General features: G+C 39.4%; 1 protein-coding gene across 2 annotated transcripts in view; it reads left to right on the forward strand.

The window, feature by feature from the left end:
* The window catches only part of STK32A (serine/threonine kinase 32A), a 112,118-nt gene that overhangs the window by 2,640 nt on the left and 87,141 nt on the right, over nt 1-22,337 (forward strand). For both annotated transcript variants that reach the window (XM_032477048.1, XM_032477047.1), the window contains exon 2: nt 1,182-1,332. In XM_032477048.1, the coding sequence (XP_032332939.1) occupies nt 1,281-1,332 (52 nt within the window). In that variant the 5' untranslated portion in view covers nt 1,182-1,280. The remainder of the gene's footprint in view (nt 1-1,181; nt 1,333-22,337) is intronic.

Below are 22,337 nucleotides of genomic sequence, written 5' to 3' on the forward strand. Positions count from 1 at the left end.
CTTTGCAAATTATGTGCCAGGCATTGTGCTAGTTGCCTCATGCAGACTGTCTCATTAACTATATGCCATGAGCTGTATTTCTCTCATGCATATGACTTGCTCAAGCCTTATAGCTAAAACGAATTTTGAAACACTGTTTTGTATAAAACCTGAATCTTTACTCTTTTTGAGGTAGATCTGAAGATCTAGCCCCTGGAACCATGTTTCCACTTAGCAACTATCTTTTAGATCCCAGAGCGGTGATGTCTTTTAGGTGGAGGCTGGATCCACCAGGTCACCAGTGTCCCCACCAGGCAGTAATGGCTTCCCCCGATCCAGCTCACTGATTTGCATTTTTGTCTGGCTCTTGCAGGCATCTGAGTTGTTTCTCCCATTTAAGAGACAAGAGGTGGAGTAATTGGCCCAAAGCCATTATCACTGTCAGTTTTAGAACTAGAACTCTGGATACTACTGCTCTTTATCAATTTCTGGGAAAGTGAAATTCTTTATAATTATGTTGAAAAATGGACAAAGCCATCAATGTACATTTTCAGGGCTTTTTAGCTCTCACATACATCATTTAATTTGAGCTTCCGAGTGGCCAACAAGTACTGAGCACTTATGCTGTGAATATATCTTACATTTTGTCTCATGAAATCACATTTAATTGCCTTGGAGGTAACAACCATTATGATCTTCGAGTTCAGGGGAAGGAAAAAAAGAAACATGTTCTGTGAAATTCAGTAGCCTGCTGGTGCGGTGAAGCCCAAACATCATACCTTGTTCCCGGGCAGGAGGGAAGAGATGTCTTTTTATGATTGAAAAAAATTAAGTTATTGATATCACATTAAAAAGATGTTTAAAATTTACATATTATCTCAAAAATATGGAGCATCACAATAAAATATTATTTTTATTTTATAGTTAAATAAGGCATTGCTGACCTCATTTTAAACTTGTCTTCATACTTAGAAAGATATTTTGCTTTCCCCCTTCTTTGTAAGTCCAGGTCCACATCTGATGAGGCCATGCAGTGCGTTCTCCCAGATGCTTGATGTTCTGTTATTTCTGAAATTACCGTTTTCAAGAAAAAGGAATTCCACTGCAGTGGTATATATTAGGTTAATTTTTGGCCACCGTCTGTAATCAGGGTATGTAGAATACAGTGTATCATAAGGATACCATTTCTTTTTCTCTCCTAGATATCCAGCTAAGGTTTCTGGACCTTTTTTGAGTGAAGATGACTGTTTCTGCCTAGAAAATGTAACTGGAGGATCCAAGAGGTCTAGGCAGACTTGACCATGGGAGCAAACACTTCAAGCAAACCACCGGTGTTTGACGAAAACGAGGATGGTGAGAAACGTGATAATTGTGTATAAATGTAGAATTTCCAGAATTCAAATAGAAGCTCCTAGCTTCGTAAGTAAATTGCAAAGTAAGATCTTTAAAAAGGTAGAACTCCAGGGGTCAGCCTGAGGACCTTGTATGCTAAGAGCTGGATTTATCTTACACTTTAACAGGACCCTGGACAGCTTTCATAATCACAACTGTACCAGTGCCCTTTGTCCAAAGGGAACTGTGGTTGGACACCTGGTGGATACAACACCTTGAAATTACATGATTTGTTTGTTCTTTGAGCTGTTTTCTTGACAGGTGAAGTTACCCCTACTGCTAGTTGTTACAAAAATTTTTCTTATATTATCAACTTGCACGTGAACAGTAATCGATAGTCTCAGTATTATCGAGTGGAGTCATGCAAGTTGGTGCCTTCTGAGCTTCTGACTGGCATGCTTCAGGGTCCTAGACAAATTCCACAATGCTAAGTTCACAGGAAAGGGAATCAGGTTTACCGGAGGAAAGGGAAACTTTCCAGACCGGGTTCAGCAAGAAAAGAAGTGCAGGCCTGGGTCCTCCTGACCCACCTGTCATCCCAGAGCGAGGCCTGCCAGAACCGGGCATGGGCCTCCCCGTGACCCTTTTCCTTCCTAGAGCAGAAGTGTGAGCAGCCTTGTATGTATATGCTGTTTATGGGCTTTCTTGGAAAACAACCTGCCTCCCAGCTAATAAGTTGTTCAGGCCCCCCAGAGGGAGCCCGTTGAGTCATTTCCAGGGAGTTCTGCTAATTGACCACAAAAGAGAAGAACAACAAGCTGAAATTCAGGAGATCTGGGCACCAGCCCTACTACCAGCTACCTGTGAGGCTTAAAAAGCTGATTGACTCTGTTTTCAATTTCCTCATCAGTAAAGTGGGAGGATAGGGTACTAACCTTGAAGGTCTTGTTCAACTCAAAAGTTTTATCATTGTGAGCTCCTAAAGCCACTTTGCAAAAATTCTAAAGCACCATCTGAAACATCAAAGGAAAGCTGGGTGAAACAGAAACTACAAATAACAGTGGCTTTAGGAAGATGGTCATGTTTTCCTTTCTTACGTAACAATTTCGGTATAAGTAATGCAGGTGATATGTGGCTTTGAAGGGCTGGGGACTCTGGCTCTGACAAGTGAGCTTCTTTCCTTCTCTTCCCATCCTCGAGTGCTGCTGTCACCCTTGCCTCTGGATGGCTCCCCACCACATCCAAATTCCAGCCAGTGGGAGGGGGAAGAAAGGGGAGACTGAGCCCCCTCCTTTTAAGCACATGATCTGCCTGTTGCTTGTCACCTTCGTTCACATGCAGTATCAAGTTACAAAGGAGACTAGGAAATTTACTTAGTTACCTTGTGTGGCCATGAACCTTCTAAATAAGGAGTTCTGTTTTCTTACAAAAGAAGGAGAGAATTAGCTATTTGCTGTGGCTTGGGGGGCAAATAGAAGTCTGCTATGATCTTAGTTTTTGAGTCTTTGGTTGGACTCTTTAAAAAAAAATATCTGATCGATCAAGATCCCTTTTTCCCAGCTACTCACTATCAATTTAAAGGTGCCTCATTATTGCCTATACAAAATATTGCATAGAAATTATAGAGTTTGAAAACGATCTTAAGAAAACTTTTCCCCACTCTTATATCTGTTGCCTTGCTTTGCTTTATCAAGTTGTAAAGTCAAGGATCTAGAGACCAGTGATGTTCCTTGAATTTTCCATCTCTATAATGGGAAGACAAGAAGGCTTAGATTTCATTTGCTTGGTTCACTTTGTTGCCTATGGATTCAGAACTAATGTTGTGCATGAAGCTGGTCCTCAGAGAACAGAGTAGGAAAGAGAGGCCAGCCTCTTGCTTGTCACTTGCTAGGGACATGTGTCATTTTACAGTCTTCGAATAGCATGATGATGAGAAAACAGAGAGATGTCCAAATCTTCATTAATCCAGCCAACCCTGGTTCTCATGGAGTCCCTGAGGAAGCTGCCCCAAGGGATTATGGCAAATGGGAAATAAGTTACCACTTCATAAGTACCTTTAAGGGACCTGGGAAAGCCAGAGGTGGAGTTAGGCTTAAGAAGCAAGCGGGTCTTTCCTAACACTCTAGGTGTCCACTTTTTGCTGTCCAGCCTCCCAGCCCAGTGAGATGAGCCCACAGCAGCGCCCTCAGAGAGAAGAGCTGGGCACAGCAGTGTGCCTGCACTTCCCAGGGGCGGGGCTCTGAGTCCATTTACACACACCGCTGCGAGGCAGAAGTAGGAAGGGAGCACCACCTGCTCTGAGCCTGTCACTCTGCTAGGCTGAGGGACAGAAGAAGAAACAAGATGGCCCTTCCTCTGCCCTTGAGGAACTTGTGTTCTAATGGTAGAAGGCAAACAGTAAACAAATTAACAGATATAGAAACCAGACAACTTCAGATAGTGTGAAAGTGCCACCAAGGCCATGGCTCTGAGCAATCTGATGCAGACAGACAGGGTGACTACTGGTGGGGAGACCACTTCTGATAGGGTGTGGCCGGGATTGGCCTTTCGGAGGAGGTGACCTCTGGGGTGGAGCCTGAAAAATGTGAGGAAGCCACTCATGGAATAACACAGGCAGAGTAGTCCAAGCACAGGAAAAAGTCCAAATAGTGACAAAATCAGAAATGGCCAGTTGCCTGTATCTTCACATTCTGATGAGTATGCGTTTGTGTATTATGAAAAGGGAGCATATTTAATTGCCATGTTAACTTACTTGTTTACAAGATCATTGAGTTTTGGGAAGGAAAAGTATGACACCCTGGGCATTTATTTATTTATTTTTTAACCAGGAAATCCTACAAAGTTGATTTGACTCCTTTCATAGCTCTGGATTGAGCACAAGGTAAAATTTTGATTATTGTGAAACTTCTAACCAAGAAACAAAAAGCACTGACTAATCCAAGAACATTAATGCCTATATCATTTTTCATCTATTTTTATATAAATAATTAAATTGGGTCAGAATCTAGGGCACTTAAATGAACCAATTTAATTATTTTAAAAATATTGCTGAAAAGAATCCCACAATGTAATGAAACAGTGTTTACAATTTCCTTCCAAGTGTTTTCTATTCCCAATATACAGATTTGAGAGAAAATTCTTCCTGTTCCCAAGTAATATTTCAAGATTTCTTTCTCATGGGGAAAAAAAAAGTTTTGGTTCACTTTGAAGGTAATTAAGCAATAAGATGTTACCAGATGTCCCTTGAGATAAACTGTTCTTGCTGGAACTCATCCTGACACTTTGTCTTTCATGTTGTTCCATCTGATACTGATCTTGAAAGAATCATTTTATTAGTTACTTATGTTGACCTTTATTTAGTGAAAACCAAGTTTAAGATTCACAAGCACTGTTGATCAGAATAAGGCTTATTTACTGTAGAGTCATTTTTTACAAAGTAGATCTCAAATTATACTATTGTTCGGGGCTCTAGCTTTCATATTTTAGTGCAAATCTCAGTCCTAATTACTTTTTTATTTTGGTATAATGTACATAATATCATTTTAACAATTTTTAAGTGTACAGTTTGGTGGCATTGAGTATATTCACCTGTGGGGAAAACTATCACCACCATCCATCTCTAGAACTTTTAAATCTTCCCAGACGGAAATTTTGTACCCATTAAACAGTAACTCCCCAATTACCTTTTCCCCCCAGCCCCTGGCAACCACCATTCAACTTGTTGCCTCTACGAATTTGACTATGTTAGGTACCTTACATAAATGGAGTCATATAATTTTTGTCCTTTTATGTCTGACTTATTTCACTTATCAAGCTTCACATATTGTAGCATGTATCAAAATGTCATTCCTTTTTCAGGTTGAATAATATTCCGCAGTATGCATATACCACATTTTATTATTTCATTCATCAGTGAATATTAGGTTGTTTCTACCTTTTGACTACCATAAACATTGCTGCTATGAACATGGATGTAATAGTATATGTTCCCAGTCCCTATTTTCAAACTATTTCAAGTACATCCTTAGAAGTAGAGTTGCTGGATCATTTGATAATTAATTTTTTGAGGAATCACCCACCATACTGTCTTCTACCTAATTATGTTTTGTGTTTTAGTAGTGGGAGACCACCTCGAATAACAGGCCTGGGCTCTGGTAGTGGAAGACATACACATCTGTGTCACAGACTGGCAGTCTGTGTATTTCTATGAGAAAAATCAGAGGATGTAGCCTGATCAACCCACCAACAAACACAAAGTCGATCTGACTAATTATAAAGTGTTCTAAAGGGATTCGAAATACCATGGGAAAAAGTCTCCAAAGCTAAATAATTACTAGTGAATTAATTTGGAAAAAAAAACAACCTTCTGTTTACAAGTAATTAAACCTCTGTAAGCCTGTTTCTTCATATGTAAAATGCAAGTTAATTGGGAATAATTCATTGGTTCATTGTAAGGATAAAATAAAATAATGCAAGTAAAGCACTTAGCAAGGTGTCTGATATAAAGTAACCACCCAATTAATGCTAGTTATAGTATTATTTACTAGCATCAGAATCTGAGCATGAATTCTTTGAAGTACTTCAACTTCTGGAAGAAACAAAATTGATTAAATGCAACTGTGTAGACACCATAGTTAAAATGATCCATTCATAATTCTATCAATAGAGTTGGACTGACAGATGGAAGATTTTATGGATTCTGTGAAAACCTATATAAACACTCTGAAAAGAAGCCAAATTTTGACTTCTGAAAAACATAATCTCACCTGTTTTTTTTCTTTTATCCTCCCCTGGGGTGACTGTACTTTTTAAAGCAAAATCAGTAACTCATTGGGTTGAAAATCAATAAACTTAATTTTTTCTGATGAAGCCAAAGCCCTAATGATTATGTAAGTAATCCCATTTGATCAACAGACACAGTTGCCCCCTAGACCTAACTACCATGTGGATACTCTGAGAAATAATTAATGATACAGAAAGACATTGTAAGTTTTCTGAAAGCAAAGGAGTGAAGGTGATACTTGTTTTTAATGTTTATAATTCTTTTTCATTCTCTCTGCTTTATTTCCTCTATCTGAATGCAGTACTTCAGGTTTCATTCTTTTTTTTTTTTTTTTTTGCTTGCTTTATTAAAAAATCAACATTTTCAAAGTCCAGTCATTGAATTTTTCAGGCTGATTTAGAAAAAGAAATTCTTTAATATAGGGGAAAGTAGATTTGTTTATAATGCAGGGTCTGGGCAACAGAAGATCTTGCCATCATTCTAAGTAGTGTGTATTTCCAAGAATATACAAAGACTGCAGAGGTGATAGAGCTGGTTTAGTTAAACCAAGAGACGGCTTTCGGGCGTACTGTCACTAAGAAAAGTTGGCCTTAGGGTAAAAAGCCTCTACAAAGAGTGCATCCATGCCCTGAGTTTGCAGAGAGAGCTCAATTATTACATTGTCCTTTGGACTTGCTGAAAACTCAATGTTCTACTTTCATTTGGCAACACTTGTCTCCTAGGATATGTGATTGCTTCCAGCTTTCCTACATCTTCTTTGGTGACAGAGGCAATGGGTCCTTCAAAATGTTGGGCCAAAAACTTTGGCCACAGATTTGCAACCCAAATGAAAGGAGGTGATTGAATTGATTCCAGCAATGAAGGACTTTGAGATTCTTCTTTGTTATTTTAATGTCTATCGAGCACTGTATATTGGTACCCAGCGGGTACCAATGAATTTCAGACTTTCCCCTGTCAAACCTGAGTAAAGTTGTTTTCTATTATTTACTATTTTTGTGTTAAAATGACTCGGGAAAATAAAATGAAAATTTCCCTAGTGAGAACTGGCTTCTTAAAAAAGTTGTTATCTTGAATGGTTCTAACATTTAGTTAAGGTATTTGTCATAAATAACCTCAGATCCACCAGTTTCTAGCAACAAACACTTAAAACTTGTGATGGCTTTATTTCCCCCATCCCAAGGGATTGGAAGAGTCAGGTAGAAACAAACTAGACAACCAAGAAAAAGACTGTCATACTAAGTGAAGTAAGCCAGAAAGAGAAAGAAAAATACCATATAATATCACTTATATGTGGAATCTAAAAAAATGACACAAATGAACTCATTCACAAAACAGAAACAGACTCACAGACATGGAGAACAAACTTATGGTTACCAGTGGGGAAAAGGAGGGGGTGGAAAGATAAATTGGGAGTTGGGGTTTTATGATTAACTACTATATATAAAACAGATAAACAACAAGGTCCTACTGTGTAGCACAGGGAACTATATTCTATACCTTATAATAGCCTATAATGAAAAAGAATATGAAAAGGAATATATACATATGTGTATGTATAACTGAACCACTATGCTGTATACTAGAAATTAACACAACGTTGTAAACCAACTACACTTCAATAAGAAAAAGAAAAAAAGTGAAGCAGAGAGTTCAACAAATATTAAGTGAATTTGAACAGTGTGAAAAAAATAAAAGAAAAAAGACATCACAGACTAAGCTAGTGCTTCCAATTTGCATGTTTCTTGAGCAGTGAGTTATGAATACACATTTAGGAGCATCTACTCAAACAAATTCAGCAAGGTTCCATCCTGCCTTTGGAGACTCACAGTGCTTATTAGCATGGTAAAGCTGAAATGTTCTACAATCTTGAAATCTCAATATTCTGATATTTTTCACTTATTTCAAAATTACATCAGTTTTGTGGAAAACCTTTTAATCCCTTGAAGCACACAATACTCTGTGGATCTCAATTAGGGAAACAAAAGGTCATGAACACATCCGCTTTTTTTTTTGTTGGAAACATTGTTTCTCCCATGGATCCCACTGCCCCTCCCCGGTTTGATGGCTGCAGATTATGACATGCAGACTCTCTACAGCTAAAGAATGATGTTCTTCTGTAAGGTCTCCTCAGCACAAGTTCCCCATGCAGCACTGTTCATGTTTACCCAGGTGAATGAGTAAAACAGAAGGTAGCTCTGTTTAATTGTGGGATGTATTGGAGACTTCTAGTCCAAGTAGGATTAGATTTGGAGGTAATTCGTTTCTTATTTTTTTTAAATAAAGAACATTTAGTTCAAAGAGCATCTTATGAACAAATTATGGTGAAGGAGTTGCTGATTATTAAATAACACTCCTGCTGTACTTTTTGTCCTATCCAAAGCTATTGACGTATTCGTTCATAACCCTCTAGCCTTAAGGGAGTGAGGGACTGGCAAGGACACTGCGATCTGTTCTCTTGTAGATGCTTTTTTAAAAAAATATTTTTATTGAAGAATAGTCAGTTTACAATGTGTCAATTTCTGGTGTACAGCACAGTGCTTCAGTCATACAGGAACATACGTATATTCGTTTTCATATTCCTTTTCACCATAAGTTGGATATTGAATACAGTTCCCTGTGCTATACAGTATGAACTTGTCTATTTTATATATAGTAGTTAGTATCTGCAAATGTTCTCTGTAGATGCTTAATGAAGTCAGTCTTCACCTGCTATCTTGGTTCATCATAATGAGTCAGTCAAGGTACTTGGATTGATAAATCTACTATTTTAGAGAATAAAATACATTATTTTTGTAATATGTGTTACTAGCTAGCCATACAGACTGGGTTTCATTAAACGGGTACAGCCAGTAATTCTTTTGAAATGTCATTAAGTAGAATTTTTTCCCTCCTGGGGGCATTAAGTCAACTGAGAGGCTGGGGGTATTGATCGCCCCATCCTGCCCCACTGTTCTACTTCACGATTTGTTCTAAAGAAATAGCTAGTGTATTTCTGACTTCTGAGCAAATTCATGAATTGGGGTCCAGGCAGCAGTAAAAGAAGCTGTTGATGCCCATTGCTTGGTCTTGGCACCAATAATGAGTGTCAGTAAATCCCAGACTCCCTGGGGCACCGTGTTTCATAAAAGGGAAGTGCTGACCATGCAGGCAGATGCCATCAATTGGCCTTGGAGGCCTTCTCTGGAGAAGTTTCAAATATATCCTTAAAGGCCCTGCCAAGCTCCACATGTATTAGTGGCAACCGTTGGCTGTCACCCATTTGGGATGATAAAGGGCTAGTGAGCCAGCTAAGTAATTCTGCATCAGTGGATCACCATGTTCTAGAGTGGACCTTCAACCTTAACTAACATCATGGTGTCAGAGGTACACGTTCAGTCAGTGGCTTCTAGACACCCTGTGCGGACAGATGCAATGTTTTTCTTAGTCTATGGTGAAAAGAGGAAAATGAGGGCAATGTCCTAAGTTTCTTTTTTTTTTTTTTTTAACATTTTTTTCCTAACATTTTTTATTGATTTATAATCATTTTACAATGTTGTGTCAAATTCCATCTTTTAACATTTTTTTATTGAGTTAGTCATTTCACAGTGTCGTGACATAAGTTTCTTATAGCGCTAACGCCAGTAAAATTTCTAATTCTAAGATCACCTTCTTTCTTGTTGTGTGTCTAGTATTAAGGACTGTGTAAACAGAATCTTTTTTTCCACAGTGAGAACTTCAAGAAGTAATTTGTCTCTCTGATCCCCAGTTTTCTTATATATAAATGATGGCTAATAATAGTACCTACCTCAACTATTTTTGTGGGAATAAAAAGAAATTATCCATAACAAGTATTTAGCATAGTGCCTGGCACATACTAATTGCTCAACGAGTATTATTACTACTGTGTACCATCGCCACCATAGTGTTAATGCTCTTACTTGGCATGTAAAAGCTTCCCAGTGTTGGTTTTCCTTTTCTCCCCTAGTTTTTGTTTGCTTTTTGTTTTTTAGGTGGATGGGATTTTCTGAACTGTAAAATCCCAAAATATAATGGTAATTTTAATAAGTCTGATGTAGATGACATTTATGTAGCTGAGATAGGAAAAAAAGAGGTGGCCTGTTTTAATCAGGACAGTCATATTCATTTGAGGTGAAAGATGGTGGTACCTGAGCTAAGAGAGTGAATAGAGATGGAGAACTGAGAGTTTATTCAACATGTATTTTCAATATAAAATAATTGGGGGTTGGGACCATGTTTAAGCCTAGTCAAGAGTTCCTGTTTGGATGCATCCAATGACTTTGCGTAAAATGGTGACGTCAAGTAGGAGGCTGAGATTGTGAGTCCAGAGATGAGTGGAAAAGTCTATGTTAGAGATCTAAAGATGGGGTTTTTAATTTTATGGGGGTTGATGAGTCAGCCTTGGGAGAGTCTGTAAAAACAGAGGAGGAGACGAACTCTAATATTTAGAAGTCAGGCAGAGGAAAGCAATCAGCGAAGGAAATCAAGACAGAACAGCCAGTGAGGAGGAATGGAAAACATTCGCCCTGAAATTTTAGAGAGAAGACAATTTCAAGGAGGAGGAAGTAGTCATTTATGTTGAATGCTCCTGTACGGTTAAGTAAAGTGAGAAATTTCTGTGGGATCAGGCAACCAGAAGGATAGAGGTGAGACTGACAAAGACAGCTCAAGCCGGGATGTGGAGGCAAGAGCCAGACTCTGGGGAGTTAGGAGAGTAAAGGCGGGGAGGACGTAGACACAGTAAGTCCACACAACTCTTTCAAGAAGTCTGGTCTAAAGGGAAGCAGAGAAATGAGCCAAGAGCTGAAGCTGAGTACGATATGAAGGGAGGAATTTTTTTTTTAGAAGAGGAGATAGTAGAGCAAGTCTAAGCTGATAGGAATTAACCAACATAAAGGGAAGAAATTATGAAATCATGTGACCAGGAACCAGCACTGGCTTTACCTACATGAGACCAGTGCAGGCAGCCTCCCTTCCCCTCCAGCCCCTCCCTTTCATTGACAACAGAGATCTGGGTGCTGATGTGGGGGATGGTTGGAGGTGAGCACCCCCATGACATACTCAGATGCAGCATGGTGGTGGCTCTCATTGTCCCAGGTGGCAGTTTGGTAGGTGGCCAGCAGGCACTGTCTCCTGGGATCTCACTCACCCCAACCTTCCCATCCAGATACTGAGTATGTTGTGGAGTTCAATTTGGAAGCAAGTGATGTGAAGATGTAAGGTTCTTACTAGGTGTGGCGGCAGAGATCAACAACCATAATGGACTTTATCATCAGATCAGTCTGCAGTTTAAGTCCTGCCATGACTGAGGCACAGGAAAATTAAACCACTGACCTGAAATCAGATAGCCACATGGCTAGATACTAAATCTTGATATAAACTGAGCCTCATTTAATTCAGTTACAGAAGTCCTCCCAGGATGGCCAACCAGAATGAATTCATAAAATTAAACAAACCTAGGGGAACTGCTTTTCAATAGGAATACATCAGACACTCATTCTGTGCCTATCACTGAATCCTGCTCTCAGAGAGCTGAGTCATTTCACTTCAGTGACATTCATCTTCACGTCTGCTGTAACTCGCACGTTCCCTTAGGCCTCGTTATTGCTGAAGTGTTAGGGGTTCAGGATATAACACCTCTTCTCTGGAGTTAATTTCGCAGTACATCACACTACTCTTGAGCTTTGCTTGTCTTCCTCTATTCATTTTGATTCCAAGGCCAACAATTCCAACGACCTGCATCCATGTCTTTCCCGATCCATTTCACCATCATGGTCATCTCTTCAACATTTTTTAGATCAACTTAATTGTATGGTATCTTGTAAGATCATTTTGATTTACTTTTATAAAATATTAAAGTCATTGCCTCTTTGACGACTTCATTTTCTGTCCAGGATATAACATACTAAGGACATAGGAAAAAATGTCTTAAACTAAGGCTTGACTGAAGCATTAAAAAGAATTTCTCTTGTAGTCTGATGTTCCTAACTGGGAATTAGAATTGGCTTGCTTTCTCTCTTCAGTGGATTTCCACTGAAAATTATGGTCCCATATTCCTATGGTGAACATTTTGTGGGGGTTTCTAATATAAAGGTAGGTGAACTATATTGCAGCTCTTTTTAGGAAATGTATATTTAAATGCAAGTTTTGTAATGGTAAAAGTAGTACACCTGAGTTATGGAAAGCTTGGAAAATAAAATCAGGAAGAAAAAATTACCCACAATGCCTCAACCCCCAGCTAACTCCTGCTAATATTTAGAGGCGTTTCTATGGGCAACCCTCATCTTCATTCTGGAATCTCTCCTCTCTCTTACCCACTGTATTTTTCTTTGTATTTCTGGTTTTAATTGACTTAATTGCTTTGTTAATTGTGTCTTCCCCTAACTAGAAAGTAAATTCCATGAGGACAGGAATTTTTGTCTGTTTGTTCACTTTTATATCCTTTGTGCATAAAAGGCATTTGATATATTTGAGATGATGCATTATATACTTCTGCAGACTCACTTTCACTTGTATCATGTTAATTTGTTCCGATTTCTTAAAAATCTGTTGATTTCTTGAAAGTATAATTAAGTGGCTGTGCAACCAGAACATACTACACAACCTGAACATACTGTAATTTATTTAAATACACATACAGTTCCAGACATACCTAAGTGCTAAAAATATACTGAAGTTCTCTTAGATTGCAGTTGCATTTTTGTGATGTTTAAAAACTTTTTAATCCTGAAAAATATTTGGGTGCAAAAAAAAGAGAAAATGTTCCTTATTTTGGAGCATTAAATCATCACCATAGTAACAAAATATTCAAAGCAGTTAGGATTAATCCCATCTAAATAAACCAAAGTATGACTGTTAATTAAAAATAAAGTCACTTGAATGAGTTGTAGAGTTTTGTACCATTTGCTCAAAAGTGACTTTCTTTTTTTTAGTATTTTCTTTAGAAAAATATGTTATATAAAAGTCATCATTTTAAACATTTTTAAGTGTACAAGTGGCAATAAGTGCATGGACATGTGCCACTATCACCACTATTCATTTCCAGAACTTATAAATCGTCCCAAATAGTAGCACAGTAATTAAACAATAACTCCTCAGTTCCCCCTCCCACGAGCCCCTGGTATCTGTTTTCTACTTTCTTGGTGAATTTGACTCTTTCAGGCACCTCATATAAGTGTAATCATGTAGTGTTTTTTGTTTCAAGTCTGGATTACTTCACTTAGCAGTGTCTTCAAGATTCATCTGTGCTATGTGTCAGAAGTTCATTCTTTTTATAGATGTATAATATTCCATTGTACACATATACCACATTTTTATCCATTTATTGATGGACACAGCTTGTTTCCACCCTGGGGCTGTGGTGGATAATGCTGCATGAACACTGGTGTACAAGCACCTGTTTGGGTTCTTGCTGTCAGTTCTTTGGTATATAGACCTAGGAGTGGACTTGCTCAGAGATGACTTGTAGAGCACAACCTTTATAGGCATTTGCCACATGGGGCTGCATTTACCCTTACATGATGGTGGAGGATAAAGTTTCTATTCCCTTCAAAGAGGAACCCTGTAGTCAGCTAACAGCTCAAGTCAGGACCACTCCTGGGTCCTTAGCCCAGACATCACTGCTGGACATACTAGAGCTTTTGCCCTATCCTTACTGGAGTGGATGCTTAGGCGGCCAGGCTCTATCATTTTATTTTTGTTCAAAATGTGCAGACAGCAAGCAATGTCAACCATCTGCAGATTGAATTAAGGACAGAAAAAACACACAGCAAAAGTACGTCTTATTAATCTCCCTCCTCTGAATGCTGAGCTTGGTACAGTGGAGATCCCAAGGAATCAGAGGACCCTCTCTTTGAGGATTTTAAAAACTGCTTTTTTGCCTGCCTTGACAATCTTCTCAAACATCCTTCTTGAACAGTAGGAGGACACTTCCATCTACTCGTTAAGTTCTTGGAATATGTAGTTGGATTTAGAATTAGCCCATCTTTCTCCTGTCTTTTAACATTTCATCACATTTTTAAAAAATGCCACTCACTCAAACCATTCTTGGGTTTTGACGTGTGGAAAGCACGTGTCTAGCAGTAAGTTTAGTTTTTGGCATCAGACACTCCAAATTAGTTTCCTAGGGCTGTGGTAACAAGTACCACAAACTGGATAGTTTAAAACAAGAGATATCTTCCCAGTTATGGAGGTTAGGAATCTGAAGTCAAGGCGTTGGCAGGGCCATGCTCCCTCTGGGTCCTCTAGGGGAGGATCTCCCTCCCCGCTTCCAGCTCCTGGTACCCCAGGTATTCCTTGGCTTGTGGCAGCATCACTCCAATCTCTGTCTCCACGTGGTCTTCTGTGTCTGTGCAAACTTCTCTCTTGATACAAGGGCACCAGTCTTACTGGTTTAGAGGCCTAGCTTACCTTACTCCAGTAATTGCATCTTAAATAATTACAACTGCAACAGCATCATTCCCAAATAAAGTAACATAATGTACTAGGGCTTATGACTTCTATGTATCTTTTGGGAGTGACACTCAATTCCTAACCAATACCCTTGGTTTGATTGCCAACTCCATCCTTTAGTAGCTTTATGACATTGAGCAAGTTACCTACTCTCTTCAGGTCTCAGTGTTTTACTCGTGTTTTGGGGCTAATAAGAATTATATGAAATAATTCAAGTGAAACACCTAGCACATTGCTTCATATACTGAGTGTTCAAAAGTGCTATCAGATTATCATTTGATTTGTGAAGGGGCTTATACTTAGGGTTCTATGTTAGGATTCTGGTTTAGAGCATCTTTCACTTAGAAGACATCAAATTGTTTCCTCTTTTTTTGTTTTTGTTTTTGTTTTTGTTTTTGCGGGGGAGGGTTACTAAGTTTATTTATTTTAATGGAGGTACTGGAGATTGAACCCAGAACCTCATGAATACTAAGCACACACTCTACCACTGAGTTTCATCTTGAACCCCGAATTGTTAACATGGAGTCTATGAATAGAATTCTAAGGAACCTTGTTATTTATACCAAGATTAGTTTGTAGAAAAGGAGTTTTCCTTAGAAAAAGAGTTCATGTATTCAGCCAGGGAGATCATGTCGTCCCCTCAAATTTAAGAACGTGCTTGTACTCTTATTTAGTGACTCATGGCACCCTTGAGGTAGGTTTATAAGCAACTGTCAACACAGAAAAGTTAAAACTGAATCAGAGAGACAGGTGGATGCCAGGTGGAAGAAGAGAGCAGTGCTTCCAGGAGGGCTTCTTAGAATGGGGCACTTTTCTTGACCCTCATCACAAATTGTGAGGAAGGTATTGGCCACACTGATTTCCAGAGCAGAGAGTGGAGACTCCGGGAGGTTAGAAAGCCTGCCCGGCTCACCCCATAGGAAGAGGCCGAGCTCGAGTCCTCAGCCATCTCTGTCTGCTCCAGCCCGAGGCGGCTTTGTCTGCCATGGTATTTACTCATCCTCTTCTAGTTAGACTCTTAAAGTAATCCTCAGATAGAAATAAGAAAGCTGCTACCATCCCTTATTTGGGTGAAAATACGAGTCTAAAAATGGTTTAAACAAATACTAGCCAAGATCACAAAGCAAATAAATGATAAATTGATGGCTCTCTCTGACTCCTACTGGTACATTTCCCAAAAAAACCCAAAAATAGATCTTGTTTATTGAACACCTACTACACTCTCAATCTACTACTGCTATACTTTTATCTCACAGAGCTACCTGTGGGGTAGGTATCAGGTCTCTTCTATGGAAGAGAAAAAACAGAAGCAAGGCTTCCAGGGAAAGATGGTGAATGAATTGCATTCCTCTCCTTCCAGCCCCCTGGGAAGTGGCAGTGTCGCGTGTCTCTAGAATTTGGTGGGGGGGGGGCAGTGTTAAATAAAGAGGCTTGTTTGGACATCTGTTTAAAAGCTGGTCATGACCTTCTACAGCTTTGTCAAGGAGAGGAGGGTCCCTTAACGGGAAAGACCTGGCCCACTGAGGGCGGCGGTGCCTTGTGGAGAAGGAAGGGATGGGATAAGTGAATGCACGCTGGGTGCTCGGACCCTCCACCTGTTTTTTCATTAAGCTCCGCTAACACTGCCAGCTGAGGCCTCGCTCTCCAGACAAGACTCCAGATGGAATTTTTTCTAGAGACTATGAACAACCCAGGAAGAAAGATCTTATTGGAGGTTTTCTAACTCAATATCCCAGCCATTGGTCGCTAGAGTGAAGCCTACTGTTGACAAAATTTGCCCTCCTGTTCAGAGCTTCCCAACAGGGGTTTGGGTCTCCCCACTTAAGGATGAACAGATAACCGACATGTGGGAAAGGCTTCTAATAGGACTGACAGATCCTAAAGCAAATGAACAGGGAAAAAACAACTTCAGGAAAACTAATCAGAGAGATCTATTATATAGCAGCCAAATTTTTATGAATGGAAAAAAAGGACACCAAGAAAGCAACATTCAGAGACCAAAAATTGGTGTAAGGAAAAGAAAATTAAAGCACGGGTGGAAAAACCCCAAAGATGGTTTAGAGATAAATTTAAGGAAATTTCCCAGAATAATGAGCAAATAAACCGAGACAGAAAATAGAAGGTAAATATATGAAAATTTAAAGGTCAGTCTCTAAGAGTTCTGGTTCTAAATAGTAGGAGGTTTGGAAAGAGGAAGAGAAAATAAAATAAAAGGGAGGAAACCGTCACTACTTAGTTTAATGGAAAAAGACAAGTCCAGAACTTTTCCAGACTGAATGAGCCTGTCAAGGACTTAGCACAGCAAATAAAATAAGCCCTTCTAATTATGAAGTTTCAAAACACTTAATGTAAGTACACAATCCTGCAAGGTTCCAGAGAAGAGAACTGTTACATCTGAGGGTCTAGCATCTAAATAGCTTTAGATTTCTTAATAGTAACACAAAATGCTAGAAATTAAGGAGAGCCAGGCCTCAAAATTTTGAGGGAAAATAATTTCTAACCTAGAATTCAACACTCAGCCAAAGTTTCACTTAAGTGACAGTAGAATGGGATAGCATGCTATCTTTCTTACAAAGTAGAATAAAATAGCATGCAGTCTTTCTTAAAAAGCTGTTGTAGGATGCATGCCACAAAAAACAAGGGAGTAGAACAAAAAAGAGGGAGACAGTACGTGCAGTAAACAGGGACTCCATCATTGAAGAGGAGTGAAGGAAATCCCCAGGACCGTGGGGAGGGGGAACCCCAGGGAGACAGCCATGAAGCAGAAAGGATCGACAGTCCAGATTGGATGAGGTCAGAGGGCTCTGGTAAAGACATTTTCAGGAAGATGGCAATATGACTGATGCACTTGAAGGTGGAAAGGGAACTTAGGCAACTAGAAAAAAGTTTTTGGGATTGAATTAGGAAAATGGATACAGAAAAGTAGGCACATGTCAACAAGACAATTATGAACCCCAGAGAAAAGCAAAAATAAAAAGTGCAAGGAAGGAAAACTAATTATAGTCCACTACACAAGTCAGGTGTGCATACCATTTCCATACTCATAGTAATAAAATATTGAAAATTGACCTAACTGAAATTATTATATCCAACACAGCTACGTTAGAAATATGGGACCATGTTGGGGTTAAGACCAAAAGACCAAGACAGTGAACTAAATGCCCACCTGCCATCTTGGAAATTTAGTAAGGAATGCCTAAAACTGACAAGAAAAAACAAGATTATACTATTTAGACAATATGGTGGAAACTACCAAATTTATTAATTCAAAGAGGTAAAAGTGTTCATTTCTTGGCCAGGAGAGATTGAAGAGTGAGATCAGTGGATTATAGGACTAACGTCAGTGTTTGATAAAAAGCCTCTTAGAACTCTGATAAACTGTATATCAATGTAGATAGATGCAGACACCTAACTCTGATAAAAATAAAAATGTCTAAGAGACAGAAAACTAATCAAAATATTAATTCATGGTGATCTTTAGCTAGTTTTGTTTTTCTTTCTTTTATTTTTCATGAGAAAAGCATATTAATTTTTTTTTTAGCAAAAAACAATCTTCACTATGAACAAGAGACTGAAGCTCAGAAAAGTCCGGTAAACTTCCTAATTCTACTTATCTTGTAAGTGGGACAGCTAGGATTCCAGTGCAGTTCTGTCTGATTCAAATCATCTTTTTTATCTTTCATCAAAGCATTCAATCCTCACTAAAAACCAAGATGCAAAATTGTCATGCTGCAATATTTGCTCTCCTCCCTGAGACCCCACAGAGCCTCTTGCTCTACCAAATGTAACACTTAATTACTAACATTTGTCTCCTTATTTGCCTATTTATTTATTTATACCCATCTCATTCCGGAAAGATTGAAGGCTGGAGTCCAAAGATACCTACACTAGAACAAAATAAAATAAGAACAAGGCCAGGGCATCTGACAGTCCTGGTTTTGTGTTCTCACGAATACAGCTGCATGAGTCATACTCAGTTTCCTGAGGCTGTGACTTAGTCCCAAGCTCCGTTTATCTATCCATCAGTGCCTAGCCCAGTCCTGAGCATGCAGATGCTCAACAAATATTTGTTGATTTGACTTGCTATGGCTTCTGGAGCTTCTTTACCTTTTTTCCGTGACTTTCTTAAAAAGGTGTAAGTGAGCTTTTCTTGGTAACTGCCTCCACTTGGGAAAATAGCATGATGACTAAACCTTCACCTCATCAATGAAAATCTGCTAAATCCACCAGAAGAACCGTATTTTTAACCAGAGTTTCCATTTTTTTTCTGTCCTTCTATTCTTTTCTTAGCAAATCATGCAATGTCCATTCTTAAAAATAAATGGGCAAAGGGACAGTGGGAGGTATATGGAAGGAATGATGAGGTTCGTGGAAGACTAATTTAATGTGGGTACCTTCCTGTTGCCATAGTGAGACACATTTACTTCTGTTTGAAGATCACCCAGTGCTAACAAAGCAAATATCCTCTGACTCCTGCTGTTGATTACCGTTCAGTTCCTGTGGTGGGGGGAGGTTTTCATCCATGTCCTTGCCTTGGACAGTCGTTGGTTGTGAGGTTGATGCGTGGAAAGGGGGCAGTTCTCAACACTTCTGATCTCAAAGAATAAGAAAGTCAATCCTTGAGGGCTTTAGATGTAAATCCAAGGTCTTTAGTGAGACCTCAAGTTGTCAATATTCAAATGGAGTCTTTTGTATTGATTAGCTCATTAAGAAGCCTTTTGATAATAGGTTGTTGGTAACGTATTTCTTAGGAGGTACCTATTACAAATGATGACTTGCTAGGAAATCAACACGGAGAAGAAAAATCTTTGAAATCTTTCCTCCAAAGCCATACATATTCTGTAAAACTTTGGTGATGGTACTTCCTCCACTTAAAAAGTATTTTTTATGCATGTGCTACACGCCCAGCATGACTGCAGGCGATGTAGGTACAATAACGAAGAGGATGTACCCAGTGTCTGCCTTCATAAAGGATGTATTCTTGGTACTCTTTGTCCTGTGTGATGTCCCAACATCATTTTGCCTAATGTTTTGGCAACAAAAGCATTGTTCTTGGCTGATACCAAAGTGACTCATCTAGTAACAATAGAAAAAACAGTTCTAATGGTACTTTCACTGGGCTCTTACTCTGCTTAAAACACCTGATATGCACTTTTGATATGCCTTATATCACCTAGTCCTCATAATAACCTTAGAAGAGGTGCTAAATGTAGTCAGTGTTACAAAGGAAGAGATTTAAACTCAGAGAGCTTCCCCAGTTTAAAGTCCAGAGCTAGTAAGTAGTGCAACCAAAACCCAAACCCAGAGCTTCATGCCCCTAACTACAATATTGTACTGCCGACTTCCAGCACTCTTCTGTAATATTAAAATCAAGCAACTTGGAGCCACATAAAGTCAGTTTCAAGTCCAAGCTCCACCCCTGAGAGATGTAACTTTTTTGGAGGGTCTCTATAACTCATCCACAACATAGCCCTAATATTACCACCTCATGGCATTTTGGTGACAGTTAAATAAGATAATGTATATACTATATACCTGGACAGTGCCTCTACATGCATGTACATAATAGACAACTAGTTTAATGATCAACTTTGACCTAAGATGTGGGATACAGGCAACAGAGGGCTATTAATTATTTATAGACAGCATTACGAATTTGCTTCAAACTCATGGGGATGGAGGCTAAGGTGGAAAGGGAGGTTTAAGGCTACTGAAATCAAATTAAATAATCGACATACATTTATTAAGAGCCTCTTCACCCTAGGGTTTGATTCACTCAGTAAATACATCCTCCCTGTTCTCCTCTGCTTGGTTACCTGTTGAACTCCTACCCTTCCTGCAAGGCCCAGATAAAATAGCTGTTCTTCCTTGAAGCTCTTTTATCTTCTACAGTAAGAAGGGATTTCTCCCACCTTAGAACTCCTGTGGCTTTTAGGGTACAAAGCAGTGGTTCATAAATAAAGACTTCCAGACTGGTACCGGGCAGTTTCCATCAAAATTCCCCAGGGGGCTGATTAAAATACAGATTATTAGGTCCAGCCTCCAGAGTCTGATTCAGATGAGGCTCATGAATCTGCATTTTAAAACCAGTGCTTTGTGTGATTTTGATGGGCGGACCCATTTGGGAATCACATGAAGGCTCTTAGGACATATATTCCTTTCTATTGCAGATATTTATGTGTGCATTTCATGTCTTTTCCTGGGAGATTATCTTTCTGACACCCTGATTCAATACAGGGATAAAAATAAGAAAGACTAGAAAAAGCAAGTCCCTTGCAACATTTTTCTCAGGTTTTCATCATCTCTAGGATGTTGTGCTGCTTTTCCCGGACTAAGTGGGCTGTTCCTGCTCTCCATCCCCATGACTCTCTGATGGTCTCCCTCCAGCAGTGGTGCCTGTGTCATCTGGAACTTGAATCAGTTTTGCTAAGAAAGTAAAAAAAAATGTTTAAGTGTATTGGAAGAACATCAGGGTGCCTGCAGAATAATCAACACAGGACCTATGTGGATACAAAGCCACACACTTTAATGTCATCAGGGCTCTTTTTCAATCTTGTGAGTCTACTTTATTCCATTTGTTGGCTTTATTTCCTGGGATCTACTGACTTGCTTTTTTTTTTTCCACGTTCGCCAGTTCTAGTCTCGTGTTTGGGAAGCTTTGTGATAGGAGGAAGCATGCATTTCCAGGTCAGAAAATCCGGCATGCAGAGTGTGTAAATTGGAATGGCTAGGGTCACAGTCCCATTCTCAGATCAAGGATTCTGGCAAGAGGCAGGGGATATTCGGAGTAACAGATAGCAGTGATCGCATGTGGTTGGTGAGACCAGTGTTGTAAGACAGGATCCATGAATAAGAAGCTCCTATGAAACAGAATGGAAACAGACATGTGGACGTGGCTGTGAGGCAGGTCTTTACCTGAGTCCTGCTTTCTGGGCACAATTATCTGCCTTTAATGGGCTGCAGAGGAGAACAGCATTTGAGGGCAGCCCTGGACTCCACCACACTGCCACTTGCTTACTCTGTGGCCTTGGAAAAATTACTTAATTACTCTGGGCTGCAGTTCACTTAGCTTGAAAAAATGGCAATAATAGTCGTACTACTTCATAGGCTTAATGAAAAACTGAGGTAATATATATAATGTGCTTACAATAATCCCTGCGATTCCTTACAAAAAGGTTAGATATTAGCTATTATTAATTATTCTGTTGTCCTACTAGACTGTAAGCCCCATGAAGGCAGGCAACCTAGGCTTTCTTTCTCCCCAGTACTGAGCCCAATGCCTTCCTGTTAGTGCAGGAGAAATTAGTAGAAATTTGTTGTCAGTTCACACAGACCGAGTTCAGTGAGCAATGTCTGGTTGCACGTTTACTCCACTGGAGGGTCTACTCTACTGTACAGGTGGTGGGGAATTACATACACATACACACACACACGCACACAAAACACACTCTTCCTGGACTAGAGGGATAAAGGGAGACACGTGGCCAGCTAAGCACTTCTGTTTCCATGTTGAATTGACTTTGCCTTTAAAGAATCATAGCTCCGAGGAGTGTCCTATTTAAGCAGCAAACGTGTTTAAGGTGTCAGTTGGGACCAAATCGCATTGGAATTTAACGTCGTGCTATGTAAGTGAAGCGTTTACTAAATAAATAGTCAGCAACAGCAAGATATGGAGGTCCTGCTTCAAGGGGATACTCTCCCAAAGCACTTAAAAGTATCCACTTATTGACTAGAACATAAAAGAGACATTCACAGATATAGAGAACAAACTAGTGGTTACCAATGACGGAGAGGG

Source organism: Camelus ferus, chromosome 3 (genome assembly GCF_009834535.1).
Source record: "Camelus ferus isolate YT-003-E chromosome 3, BCGSAC_Cfer_1.0, whole genome shotgun sequence".
Classification (NCBI taxonomy): Eukaryota; Metazoa; Chordata; class Mammalia; order Artiodactyla; family Camelidae; genus Camelus; species Camelus ferus.